General features: G+C 47.1%; 1 protein-coding gene across 1 annotated transcript; it reads left to right on the top strand.

Moving 5' to 3' along the window:
• The first annotated feature begins 1,746 nt into the window (after positions 1-1,746).
• LOC138771069 (C-reactive protein-like) lies at positions 1,747-5,253 on the top strand. Its single transcript, XM_069950507.1, has 3 exons — positions 1,747-1,788; positions 1,874-1,937; positions 4,504-5,253. The coding sequence occupies exons 2-3, from the start codon at positions 1,877-1,879 to the stop codon at positions 5,115-5,117; spliced, it is 675 nt and encodes a 224-aa protein (XP_069806608.1). The 5' UTR covers positions 1,747-1,788; positions 1,874-1,876; the 3' UTR covers positions 5,118-5,253.
• The last annotated feature ends 8,281 nt before the right edge of the window (positions 5,254-13,534 follow it).

Raw genomic sequence — 13,534 nt, forward strand, 5'->3', positions numbered from 1 at the left:
CAACGATCAGCCGACATGAACGATGTCGGCTGATCGTTGCACTCTATTCCACGGGACGATTATCGTCCGTAGCGGCCGATATCGGCCGAATACGAACGATAATCGTTCCGTGGAATAGGGCCTTAACCCTCTCCTCCCCATAGAGAACACAGGATCGCACAGCCCATTCCGTTCCTATTCCTTATATAGTCGGCATGAGATATGTGACTGTAATCTATAAGCTCAAATATAAAGAAACTAGGACAATATATACAGGTCGCCATAAAGAGTTCAATAATTCCCGGCCAAACAATCATCTGGACGTCATTTATCTCTCCCTTCTACCGAGTGTTCCTGTGTTCTCTATGGGGAGGGTTAAGCTGCGACCAGACAACAGCAGATATGGCCGACTAATATGTAAGGTGTTTGATGACCTTGAAGGTATCTACAGCTCTGATCTCAGTAATGGAAGCCCCATACAGAATGGATAGAGTGCTGACTGTGCACAGGTCACTTGGGGTACTAGTTACCTCCGTTTTCAGAGTGGCTCCCATAGATCATCTGCTACCCCCTATCCTGTGAGAAGGTGAAAACCCTTAATTTTAGGAAAAGTCTTTCCATTTAAAAAAAAATATGAAAGGAAAACGAATAGTTGGCAATGGGTGCGATATCTCCTGACCATACTGTACATAGCATAACAAGCCGTGGGCATTGTGGTGATGGAGCAGAGAGATTCTGAGCGGATATAGTTACTCTGTTATATGGTCTTTTTGTCTCGGCTCCTGAAGACTCCTTCAGTTATTATGACAGCTGTGATGGGTGTTTTTAGAGGGGAGTGTTCAGGGTATCAGGTAACAGGAAGCTTTTCCCTGTACTCTGTGGCCGGATTATCTTCATTACATGTTTTCATTTTTTTTTTTACAAAAACGAGCCAGTAAATCCATAACTAAAAGCATATCCGTGTGTACGAGTGAAATGTAACACTGTCATGGCCCCGAGATTCCTAAGGTTCAGAACCATGAGGCATTGCAGAAATGCAACCAATTAAAGGGGCATTCCGGTGAAACAGGATCATTTTTCTTACATATAACTTTGTAATAACTTTTATAAGTTATTATAACTTTGTAATACAATAATTTTTTCCCCATGTTTCCATGTTTCCAAGAGGCCTCTGCTGCCACTAGTGGATGTGTTGGGAACTGCAGGGCTTTAGAAGCCCTGGTTCCAGAATAGTTGGATATTGCTAATCTATCCCATGCAACATTAGCAATACTGAGCCTACACTGATGTCTTTTTTTAATGTATATTAGCACTAGAATATACACTACAACTGAGTAAGCAGTGTATGTCAGGAACATATGCAATAGAACAGACAATAGGGGAGGCTCAGCATCCCTACAACTGGATGCAGCAGCGCTGGTGATATACTATGCCGGGATTATGGTTAATGCAGCCCTGCAGTTACCAGCACAGCCACTGGTGGCAGCACCGCACCCATATTGCCCCTCAATGCCGCCAAGCAGACCATTTTCTTTAATAATAAGTTATATTTCAAGGTTATAAAACCTTATGAAAGAAATGTAAAAAAAAAAAGTTGTTCTGTTTCACTGAAATCCCCCTTTAAAGAAATAAAACAAATAATGTCTATGAATACAGGTTTTAAAGCCTCTTAATACTCCACCAGGACTGGTCCCCTATAGATGCATTCATATTTGATTAAAAAAATTAAAGGCCAATTCTTTATGGCTGAACGTACAGAAGGAACCGGATTGCCAATACATATTACTAATAGGTCACTCCACAGATCAGGTTTGTAATAAAACTGTAAGTGATATCTCATGTAATATATGAATGATGATGTCATAATTAATTCTATATACACATCTACTTGTAGGAGATGGCGACGATAATCATTCTGCTGGTCTTTGCAAGCTTCTCTGGCATCTGGGCACAGACAGGTATCTGACTAACACAAAAGTCCAATAGAGAATATAATCTACACTGTATAATAGGTCAACAGTGTGCATGTAGGAGACAGAGGCGATAGGAAGGATGAAGAACAGGTCCATCGTGTACTGGTGTATATTGTTACTGTCTTGTATAGTAAGAAGGATATGTAAAGCAGCTCTCTGATGCCGCCATTTCAAAAGAGTTGTTCCTTTTACCTTACTCTTAAAGGAGAACTCCAGGCAAAGCTATTTTTTTTAACTTGTGTTGGGGAGGAGAAAAGTAATAACATGCTCCTCCCTCCCCTGCTTCAACACTGGTGGCCGCATTCCGTCACTCCAGTCCACGGGTCTCGGGCCACTTCCTGGTCTGAGCTTGGATCCGGGTTGTGATGTGTGTGGTCCGCTCAGCCAGTCACACGTCGCAACCCGGGTCCCGGCTCAGACCAGGAAGTGGCCAGGGACCGGGGATAGGAGCGGCGGTACGCGGCCTACAGCGCTAGAGAGGGGGTGGTAAGAGCACGTTATTACTTTTATCCTTCCCCTCCCAAACACTGGTAAAAAAAAAATATATATATCTGGACTTCTCCTTTAAAGGTGGCATCCAAGAGCTACTTAGCATATCCTGCTTCCCAGAATTCCCAGTGGAGCATGATTGACCTATAAGTCTCCATCTCTAAGATGCTTTCCTCAAGGAGAAACATTATCCCTCCGGTCTCCTCTACAGGAAAAATGGGCAACATTATCATTAGGACCTCTCCTTATTCCTTTTTTTTTTTTAATGTTCTTGTGCCTGTAGATAGGAAAATCTGTACAGAAGCTGTAATAATCTGATCCCTACGACACTGAGAGAAACATCAACTGGGTAGCACGATTTCATCTATACCATTGTCCATTGCCATGACTTGGATTCAGGTCCTCAGTTTGCCCCATTGTGGCTAGTTTAATGGTTAAGTTGGTAGATAACAGTAAAGTGACTCTGTACCCACAATCTGACCCCCAAACCGCTTGTACCTACAGATAGCTGCTTATAATCCAAGATCTGTCCTGGGGTCCGTTCGGCAGGTGATGTAGTTATTGTCCTAAAAAACAACTTTTAATCTTGCAGCCCTGTGTCAAATTGACGTAGCCTAGATTGTCTGTTCCCTAGGCCTGCACCATCTCTCTGTCCCTCCTCCACACCCTCCTCATTAGGAATGCCCCAGGCCAGGATTTCTCCTATTCATCTGAACAGTGCACAGGTGCAGGATTGTTAAGGCACATGTGCAGTCTTAAGACAAAGAGAAATCCTGCTCAGGGACGGAAAGGTGGTGAAAGCCTAAGGCACAGACACTGTAGGCCACAGCGATTTGACACAGGACTGCAAGTTTATAAAAAAAACCCGTGCCGGGGTGACAGGCTCCCGACCCCCCGTTAGAGCCCCCTATACTCACCTAATCCCGCCGGGTCCCGCTTCTGGAGGTGGTCGGGTGATGAAGATCTCAGCCGCTGCAGCCCAGCGCGCGCGCTGAGAGATGAGTCCAACACTCATAGAGAATGACGGAGAGGCAACTCATCTCTCAGCGCGCGCGCCGGGCTGCAGCGGCTGAGATCTTCATCACCCGACCACCTCCAGAAGCGGGACCCGGCGGGATTAGGTGAGTATAGGGGGCTCTAACGGGGGGTCGGGAGCCTGTCACCCCGGCACGGGGGGTGACAGGTTCCCTTTAAATACACCTGTACCTGAGTACCTCAAGGCCGTAGTCCTCTGTATTTTCTGGATCACTATAATGAAAGGAATCCACGAACTTCGACTGTTAGTCCATACAAATGAGATCTATTCCTTGGTACTTGGTCCACCTGGTGTCCTCGGAGTATAGACTCCTCCTTCCGCGCATGAGAAGAATAACCATCCGAAGGTACAAGCCAGGGAGAAATGAAGCAAGTTCAGGCAGCATGAAATTTGGCGATGGGAAATTGGCAATGATAGAACTTACTAGGGGTGAGTCCAGTAGCAAAGGCCAAGAAACCAGTAAGCAAGCCAAGTCTTGTATGCAACTGTTGTCCAGGTATATTCATCAATACTGTTCAATCGAATAGATATTCGATCAAATAGTAAGGTATTCGATCTATCGAATATTATCGAATAGTTCGCCGAATATTCGATACATTTTCGATAAGCGTTCAAATCCCCCAGCTTCCGTTTTTTTTACCTCCAAGTGGTCAAATAGATGTTTTCAATAATCGAATACTTGTTCCCATTGACTTAAATGGGATCGAATATTCGATCGAATATTCTGGAGATATTTGTACGAATATCGAATATTCGAATATTTCACTATTCACTCATCACTATTCATCACCCACCATCCCAACGAGAGTAAAAAAAGAGGTGGCACTCAACACAGAAGGGTTAATGTGACGGATATCGGCAAACAAGATAGCCTTCACCCTTTCTAAATGTTCCACAGCAATGCCCTCTTTGTTATGTACTTTAATACCCCTCAGTCATGAGGTGATTTGGGTAAAGAAAGTATCTTGGGGTCACTGTGCTAATATGTCATTAATAAACAATGATGCTTTATTTGTTCCCATACAGACATGGCTTGCAAGTCATTCATCTTCTCCAAGAATTACACTTTTCCTGTAGAACTCACATATGAAAGGCGTGGGGGCCAACTTTCCGAGTTCACTGTCTGTCTAAGGTCTTGCAGAAACATGACCGAGAGCATCATGTTTAGTATGCTGAGTGAACTCCGATATGACTACTTCTATATCATCCTTGGCGGAGGTCCTGACGCCAACACTGGTCTTATCTGGGTGGAAGGACGAAGAGTTGATGTCACTTTTCCCACCGATGACGCTGAACCGAGGAGGAGCACCTGTCTGAGCTGGGATTCTCCTAATGCCAAGATGGTGCTCTGGGTCAATGGAAAGATAAATGAGAAGAAAGAGTTTGAGAAAGTAGGAAGGAATTACATAGACCCTAGAATTTTTATTGGACCGGGCCAAATCTTTCTTGGTGGTAAACCGAAGTTAGATGTGGGAGAGATCACAGATGTCCATGTCTGGGACAGAGTGCTGACCACACAGGAGGTCCAGGATTATTATCATAAGGAAGGAAACCTTGGTAATATAATAAATTGGAGGGCTTTAAAATATGACGGAGCTGATGGGGATTTCACCATTGGCGCATTTCATTGTAAATCATAGAGGTCCCCAACCTATATGTCTATTTTAGAAAATGATGTGATTACTGCCAAGGTTAAAGGGGTACTCTGGAGGAAAAAAGTTATCAGATCAAATTATACAGATTTGTAAATTTTCTATTTAAAAATTTAAAATCTTTCAGTACTCAGCTGCTGTATGTCCTGCAGGAAGTGGGGTTTTCTTTCCAGTCTGACACAGTGCTCTCTGCCGCCACCTCTGTCCATGTCAGGAACTGTCCAGAGCAGGAGAGGTTTTCTATGGGGATTTGCTACTGCTCTGGACAGTTCCTGACATGGACAGAGGTGGCAGCAGAGAGCACTGTCAGACTGAAAAGAACATTCCACTTCCTGCAGGACATACAGCAGCTGATAAGTACTAGAAGACTTGAGACTTTTAATAAGTAGTAATTTACAGATCTGTATAACATTTTGACAAAAGTTGATTTAAAAACATTTTTTCCCTGTGGAGAATCCCTTTAAGCATTACACTAACCACATTATTCATGGTCTCCCACTGCAGTACTGTAATTAATATGATTTTAATAAAACCTCCTTATTATATTAAATTAGATTTTAAGGTGGCCCATAAAAACTGGAAGGTAATAACTCCCATACAATAGCATCCCTCTTATTACACCTTTTCTGAATAAGTGTTTTACTCAATGAATGTTTTAATAATAAAAGGCTGCAGCCCTATTGGATTTGACGAGTTGTCTTCTGGTTTGTTGGAAATCCCTTTAAGTAGAATACATGTAAAGGTGGCCGCAGCTGCAGGTCTCCATAGAAAACCTCTCCTGCTCTGGACAGTTCCTGTCTCGGACAGAGATGTCAGCAGAGAGCACTGGGTCAGACTGAAAAGAAAACAATATTTCCTGCAGGACATACAGCAACTGATAAGTATGGGAAGACTTGAGATTTTTTAATAGAAGCAAATTACAAATCTGTATAACTTTCTGAAACCAGTTGATTTGAAAAAGAATTTTGCTTGATAACCCCTTTAACCCCTAGATGACCCATGATTTAACTGTATAGGGGAGTTCTGAAACACTGCATTCTCGGCTGCAGCAGCCGAGAGGAATAGAACACTAATCTAATTTTTTTTTTTATTGTAATTGTAACGGTTGTTAATTCAGATAGTATATATCGTTGTCAAGTGATATAATTTAAATATCAGTACATTAGGAAAGTTTATTTTTTATTTTTTCTAACCCTCATATCCTTCACTATCCCATTCACCTCTGAAATCCCCCTTTTATTGACAGACTTATGTTCATATGTGCCTATGCTACGAAACCTTACATACTATGTATTTACTCTTATTGATGAGGTGAAAAATTCTCTGTATTGCACTTAACTTAAAATAAAGTTTAAAAAAAAAAAAAAGAAAGAAAAGAACACTGATCTCATTGATCTATGCAGTATATCTATACTGCATAGATCTCAATGAGAGATCAATGTAGTTATACTAGAAGTCCCCCAAGGGGACTTCTTATTAATGTATAAGTTGAAAATTGTTATTATTATTTATTTATTTTTATTAATAAAAAACTCCTAATAAAAGTCTGAACCACCCCCTTTTCCCATTTTATAAATAAAAATAAACATGTGCGTAGTCGCCCGAACTATTAAATTATCACATTCCTGATCTTGCACAGTAAACAGCATAAGCGCAAAAAAAATCCAAAACGCTACATTTTTGGTCGCATAAAATGCCAAAAAATTGTAAAGTTGCATATACGCAAACAAGGTATCTGTAAAAAGAAGAGAGCATGGCTCAAAAAATGACACCTCACACAGCCCCGTAGACCAAAAAAATAAAAGTGCTATAAGCCTGGGAATAGAGCAGCGTACTAACTTAAGGAACATGTATAACAAGCCAGTTTTACCCTAGGGCCAACGGCATAAACACCCCTCACCCCCAAATAAAAAAAATTGTGTCTTATTTTCAATTTCACCACACATATAAACTTTGCAAAATAATTGCAATAGTACAATTAGTGGCGCAAAAATGTGGGTCTCTAGGTGGAAAAATGCAACTGCTATGGCCTTTTAAGCACAAGGAGGAAAAAATGGAAATTGGCCCGGTCCTCTAAGGGTTAATCCCTACAGGAATCATGATAGTGAGTTCTGGAGTGGAGTGAAATATTGTAAACGTCTGTATTCTCACATCATTTGTTTCCGATATTTCCAGCAATATTTATAACAATTCGGGTGGTGTCAAACATGGAGAGAAAATATCAGCGTATCTGACCATAAAGCTACAGTAGTGAATCTGCAGGAAATCTCTACCTGTTACAGAATATAGGCATCGTAGCTGGGGGTCAGAAACTGCTCAGTGCAAGTGCCTCATGTTCTGAAGAATACAGGACATTCTTATATTACATAGACAGCCATTCCGCTGACTAACTACTCCATAACACTGCATCCTCCCAGCAGCAGCCGCTACAGAAGAATTGCTTAGCTTGCAACATCCTTTCATAGAAAAACCATCACGTCGATAGCACTGGGAGTAGGAGCTTCATCTTCTAATTGATCACATTGACCACTGCATTTAGAACAGATTTGTTACTAATGGATACACAAATGCTTAAAGCGACTCTGTACCCACAATATGACCCCCCCAAACCACTTGTACCTTCGGACCATGATCTGTCCTGGGGTCCGTTTGCCGTGTTTTGCGCTTACGCGGTTTACCATGGAAGATCAAGAATGTGATAATTTAATAGTTCGGGCAATTATGCACGTGGCGATACCAAAAATATAAATTTTTTACATTTATTTATTTTTATATATAAAATGGGAAAAGGGGGGTGATTTAAAGAGGACCAATCACCTAAAAATCACTATCCCTATTATCAAAGGAAATCTCTCCCTAAGTCTATCTATGAAGATACAGACTGCCTGTGCAGTCTGTATCTTATCCCTTTACCCAATTCTCTTGCTTGCTGAACGAAGGCCGGGCGCCGCCATCTTGATTACGTCACTTTGCGTTTCACCGCTGGAACGCAAGTGACGTATTCAAGATGGCGTCGCCCGGCCTTCCAGCACCGAACAAGAGGATCAGGTAAAGTATAAGCTACAGACTGTAAAGGCAGTCTATTTATGAAGATACAGACTGCCTTTGCAGTCTGTATCTTATACTTTACCTGTTCCTCTTGTTTGCTGCAGCAAGGCCGGCGCCGCCATCTTGATTACGTCGCTTGCGTTCCACCGCTGGAACGCAAGTGACGTATTCAAGATGGCGCCGCCCGGCATCAGACTGCAACGGACAAGAGGATCAGGTAAAGTATAAGATACAGACTGCAAAGGCAGTCTGTATCTTCATAAATAGACAAAATGAAGATACAGACTGCTGTTGCAGTCTGTATCTTATACTATACCTGTTCCTCTTGTTCGGCCCGGCCGCCGCCATCTTGATTACGCTACTTGCGTTCCACCACTGGAACGCAAATGACGTAATCAAGATGGCGGCGGCCGGCATTGCTGCCGCTGTGGATGACGGGAGCTTCCTGTCTCGAGACCAGTGGCGCCGCAATGATGAGGCGACCTGAGTCGTCTGCCTCAGGCGGCGCCACCAGCTGTCATCATGGGGACGGCATTCAGTGGCGGATTATAATATGGGCGGTTCGGGCGGCCGCCCACATTATAATCCGCCACTGATTGTACCATGTAACGGAGACCCCCTGCGCCCGGACAGCATCTGTTATTAGATGCATACAGAGACTGTATTCATAAGCACCGTGCTGTAATGAATCAGCCGCGCGGTGCTGTTATTACAGCGCGGCGCTTATGAATACAGTCTCCCCCGCTCCCAGCATCTAATTACAGATGCTGTCCGGGCGCGGGGGTCTCCGGTACCAGCATTCCACGTCCGTCAGGATCACGGAACGTGGGAATGCAGCCTTAGTCCCCCGGCTGATGTGCGGCTGCCGGAGGTGTCCCATCCTGTCCCCGGCAGCGCGCGCATCAGAGAGCTCCCCGTGCGCCGGAAGTCACAGCCACAGGCACACGGGGAGCTCTCTGATGCTCGCGCTGCCGGGGACAGGACGGGACACCCCGGGCAGCCGCACATCAGCCGGGACCAGACCAGAAAGGCTCAATGGGGGAACGGAGGGTAGGTAAGTTATGTGCTGTTTTTTGTTTTTGTTTTATCCGCTGTGCAGGGGGGGGGGGGACCATATGTAAGGAAGAGGGGAGAGGGGGACCATCTATAAGGGGGGGGGGGGGGGGGAAGAGGGGGACCATCTATAAGGGGGGGGGAAGAGGGGGACCATCTATAAGGGGGGGGGGAGAGTGGGACCATCTGTAAGGGAGGGGGGAAAGAGGGGGACCATCTATAAGGGGGGGACCATCTATAAGGGAGGGGGGAGAGGGGGACCATCTATAAGGGGGGGGAGGGGGACCATCTATAAGGGCGAGGGGACCATCTATAAGGGGGGGAAGAGGGGGACCATCTATAAGGGGGGGAGAGGGAAGAGGGGGGCCATCTATAATGGGGGGGAAAGAGGGGTACCATCTATAAGGGGGGAGGAGAGGGGGACCATCTATAACGGAGGAGGGAAAGAGGGGGACCATCTATAAGGGAGGGGAAAGAGGGGGACCATCTATAAGGGAGGGGAAAGAGGGGGACCATCTATAAGGGAGGGGGGAGAGGGGGATCATCTATAAGGGAGGGGGAGAGGGGGACCATCTATAAGGGAGGGGGGAGAGGGGGACCATCTATAAGGGGGGAGAGGGGGACCATCAATAAGGGAGGGGGGAGAGGGGGCCATCTATAAGGGGGGGAGAGGGGGACCATCTATAAGGGAGAGGGGACCATCTATAAGGGGGGGAAGAGGGGGACCATCTATAAGGGGGCGGGAGAGATGGACCATCTATAAGGGGGGGAAGAGGGGGACCATCTATAAGGGGGGGGGAGAGGGGGACCATCTATAAGGGAGAGGGGACCATCTATAAGGGGGGGAAGAGGGGGACCATCTATAAGGGGGGAAGAGGGGGACCATCTCCTAAAAGATCAGCACCCTCCTCTCCTGACATCCCCTGTGCTGCTGGGACTTCTCCTATAGGATTAGCACCCTCCTCTCCTGACATCCTCTGTGCTGCTGGGACCTCTCCTATAGGATTAGCACCCTCCTCTCCTGACCTCCTCTGTGCTGCTGTGACCTCCCCTATAAGATCAACCCCCTCCTCTCCTGACATCCTCTGTGCAGCAAGCGACCAAACATTATGTTTATTGGGGACAGCAGTGTGTGTGTGGGGGGGGGGGCAGTAGTGGATTATAAGGTGGGCGGATTGACGGGGGCGGGGGGGGGGGGGCGTCATCCTATAGTTCGCCTCGGGCAGCAGAGAGGCTAGAATCACCCCTGCTCGAGACGGCTCTTTTGAAAAGAGCCGGCGCGAGACAGTGAATTAAAAAGTGAATAAAACAAAAACGCGGCCGAAAAAATAAATAAAAGTATTTACAAATGTTAATTAAATAAATAATTACATTGAATTAGAAAATAAAAATTGTTTAAATTTCTTCCGTGATTGGTTCTCTTTAAAGACGCTAAGCCCCGGCTGGCTCAGTAGAAGGGATCTCCCCTCTGTGATTGCATCTCGGAGGGGGAGATTCCGCACTAGACACCAGGGACAGGGGGCCAAGCACAATTTAAATGCAGCTGTCAGCTTTGACAGCTGCATTTAAATAGTTAATTAGCCGGGAGCAGCGATCGGCCACACTGCCTAATACCCGCGGTCCCCAGCTGCACATAGCAACCAAGTACTGCACGCTGCAGAGAGGGCTCACGCCGGGAGCCCTTTCTGCTTACCCTTAACGACTGCATGACGGGTATACTCGTCATGCGTCGTTAAGAGGTTAAGACACCCATATACCTCTCTCAGTTATCTTTCCTGTACTTACACATCATTGGTCATTATTGCCCCAGAAGCAGCAAGACGATGCTGGAGAAGGCCTGAGCACACCAGGGAACGTGGTAAGGTAAGTTAATACTTTATTATCCTATACTACAATCATCAGCCATCCACTGCGCATCACTATTAATCGTATTTCAACAGGCTGATATCGCCCTGAGTAATGGGGCCAGTCATCAGCTGATTGTCTCTTCTAGACAAAATAAAAGTATCATTATCGGCAGCACATTACCCCGTGTAATAGGGTTGTGTAGTTGACATTTGAGGGAACAAATGAACGATCAAGTGATCACTCATAGCCCCGCCTACATAATTGTCAAGACTTATAATAGAATCTATAAATAAGTGCTGATATGTGCTAGCGTACTGCACATGCAGATATCACCCTGCGTAATAGGGCTGACCATCAGCTAGCTCATCGGCAGATCTCTCAATTTTAACTCTATTAACTCTCTCAATTTTAACTTAAAAAATAATCATCTGCACATCTTCCATATGGGATGTCTAACCAATTGCTGATTAAAGCAATGGGCTGCACCAACAACCTAGAGATTGTTAGTGCAGCCCTGCCCACATGATTATCGGGCCATGTAAACAAACGTTATTAGCCTTTATACATATATATATATATATATATATATATGCACTACCGTTCAAAAGTTTGGGGTCACCCAAACAATTTTGTGTCTTCCATGAAAAGTCACACTTCTTCACCACCATACGTTGTGAAATGAATAGAAAATAGAGTCAAGACATTGACAAGGTTAGAAATAATAATTTGTATTTGAAATAACATTGTTTTTACATCAAACTTTGCTTTCGTCAAAGAATCCACCTTTTGCAGCAATTCCAGCATTGCACACCTTTGGCATTCTAGCTGGAGAAATTGCACCCCACGCTTCTAGAAGCAGCTCCCACAAGTTGGATTGGTTAGATGGGCACTTCTGGCGTACCATACGGTCAAGCTGCTCCCACAACAGCTCAATGGGGTTCAGATCTGGTGACTGCGCTGGCCACTCCATTACCTATGATAGAATACCAGCTGCTGCTTCTGCTGTAAATAGTTCTTGCACAATTTGGAGGTGTTTAGGGTCATTGTCCTGTTGTAGGATGAAATTGGCTCCAATCAAGCGCTGCCCACTGGGTATGGCATGGCGTTGCAAAATTGAGTGATAGCCTTCCTTATTCAGAATCCCTTTTACCCTGTACAAATCTCCCACCTTACCAGCACCAAAGCAACCCCAGACCATCACATTACCTCCACCATGCTTAACAGATGGCGTCAGGCATTCTTCCAGCATCTTTTCATTTGTTCTGCGTCTCACAAACGTTCTTCTTTGTGATCCAAACACCCAGGGCCGTATTTGCCACTAGGCACCCGTGGTCCGGTGCCTAGGGCGGCGCCCTTCGGGGGGCGGCACCCGCAGGAAACAAAAAATTTTTTTTATAAAAAAAAAAAAAAAATCTCCCCTGCCGCCGTAGGCACCGGACCACGGGTGCCTAGTCCGCCCCCCCCGGGGGGGGGGGGGGGGAAATGTTGCTGTGCAGCTTCCAGTGAAGCTCACAGCTGCAGCCCCGCGGTCCTTCTCTCCCGGTCGGCAGCGACGCACGTGACGTCATCGCGCCGAACAGGAGAGAAGTTCCTGGACCGCGGGGCTGCAGCTGTGAGCTTCCGGCCTGTGATAGAGGCAGTGTGTGCCCGCCGGAAGCTCACTGGACCCGGCCCCGGCCTACCTCACCTGCCTCTGCTCCCCGGCCGCTCCCTCTTCCCCAGCCTCTCTCCCAGCATCCCCACAGCTTCTCCCCCCAGCACCCCCCCAGCCTTCCCCCAGCACCCCCCCCAGCCTCTCACCAGCACCCCCCCCCAGCCTCTTTCCCAGCATCCCCACAGCTTCTCCCCCCAGCATCCCCCCAGCCTTCCCCCAGCACCCCCCCCAGCCTCTCACCCAGCACCCCCCCCAGCCTCTCACCAGCACCCCCCAGCCTCTTTCCCAGCATCCCCACAGCTTCTCCCCCCAGCACCCCCCCAGCCTTCCCCCAGCACCCCCCCCAGCCTCTCACCCAGCACCCCCCCCAGCCTCTCACCAGCACCCCCCCCAGCCTCTCACCAGCACCCCCCCCCCAGCCTCTCACCAGCACCCCCCCAGCCTCTCACCAGCACCCCCCCAGCCTCTCACCAGCACCCCCCCAGCCTCTCACCAGCCCCCCTCCCAGCCTCTCACCAGCACCCCCCCAGCCTCTCACCAGCACCCCCCCCCAGCCTCTCACCAGCACCCCCCCAGCCTCTCACCAGCACCCCCCCCCAGCCTCTCACCAGCACCCCCCCAGCCTCTCACCAGCACCCCCCCCAGCCTCTCACCAGCACCCCCCCAGCCTCTCACCAGCACCCCCCCCAGCCTCTCACCAGCACCCCCCCCAGCCTCTCACCAGCACCCCCCCCAGCCTCTCACCAGCACCCCCCCAGCCTCTCACCAGCACCCCCCCCCAGCCTCTCACCAGCACCCCCCC

Source organism: Dendropsophus ebraccatus, chromosome 13, assembly GCF_027789765.1.
Source record: "Dendropsophus ebraccatus isolate aDenEbr1 chromosome 13, aDenEbr1.pat, whole genome shotgun sequence".
NCBI classification, from domain to species: Eukaryota; Metazoa; Chordata; class Amphibia; order Anura; family Hylidae; genus Dendropsophus; species Dendropsophus ebraccatus.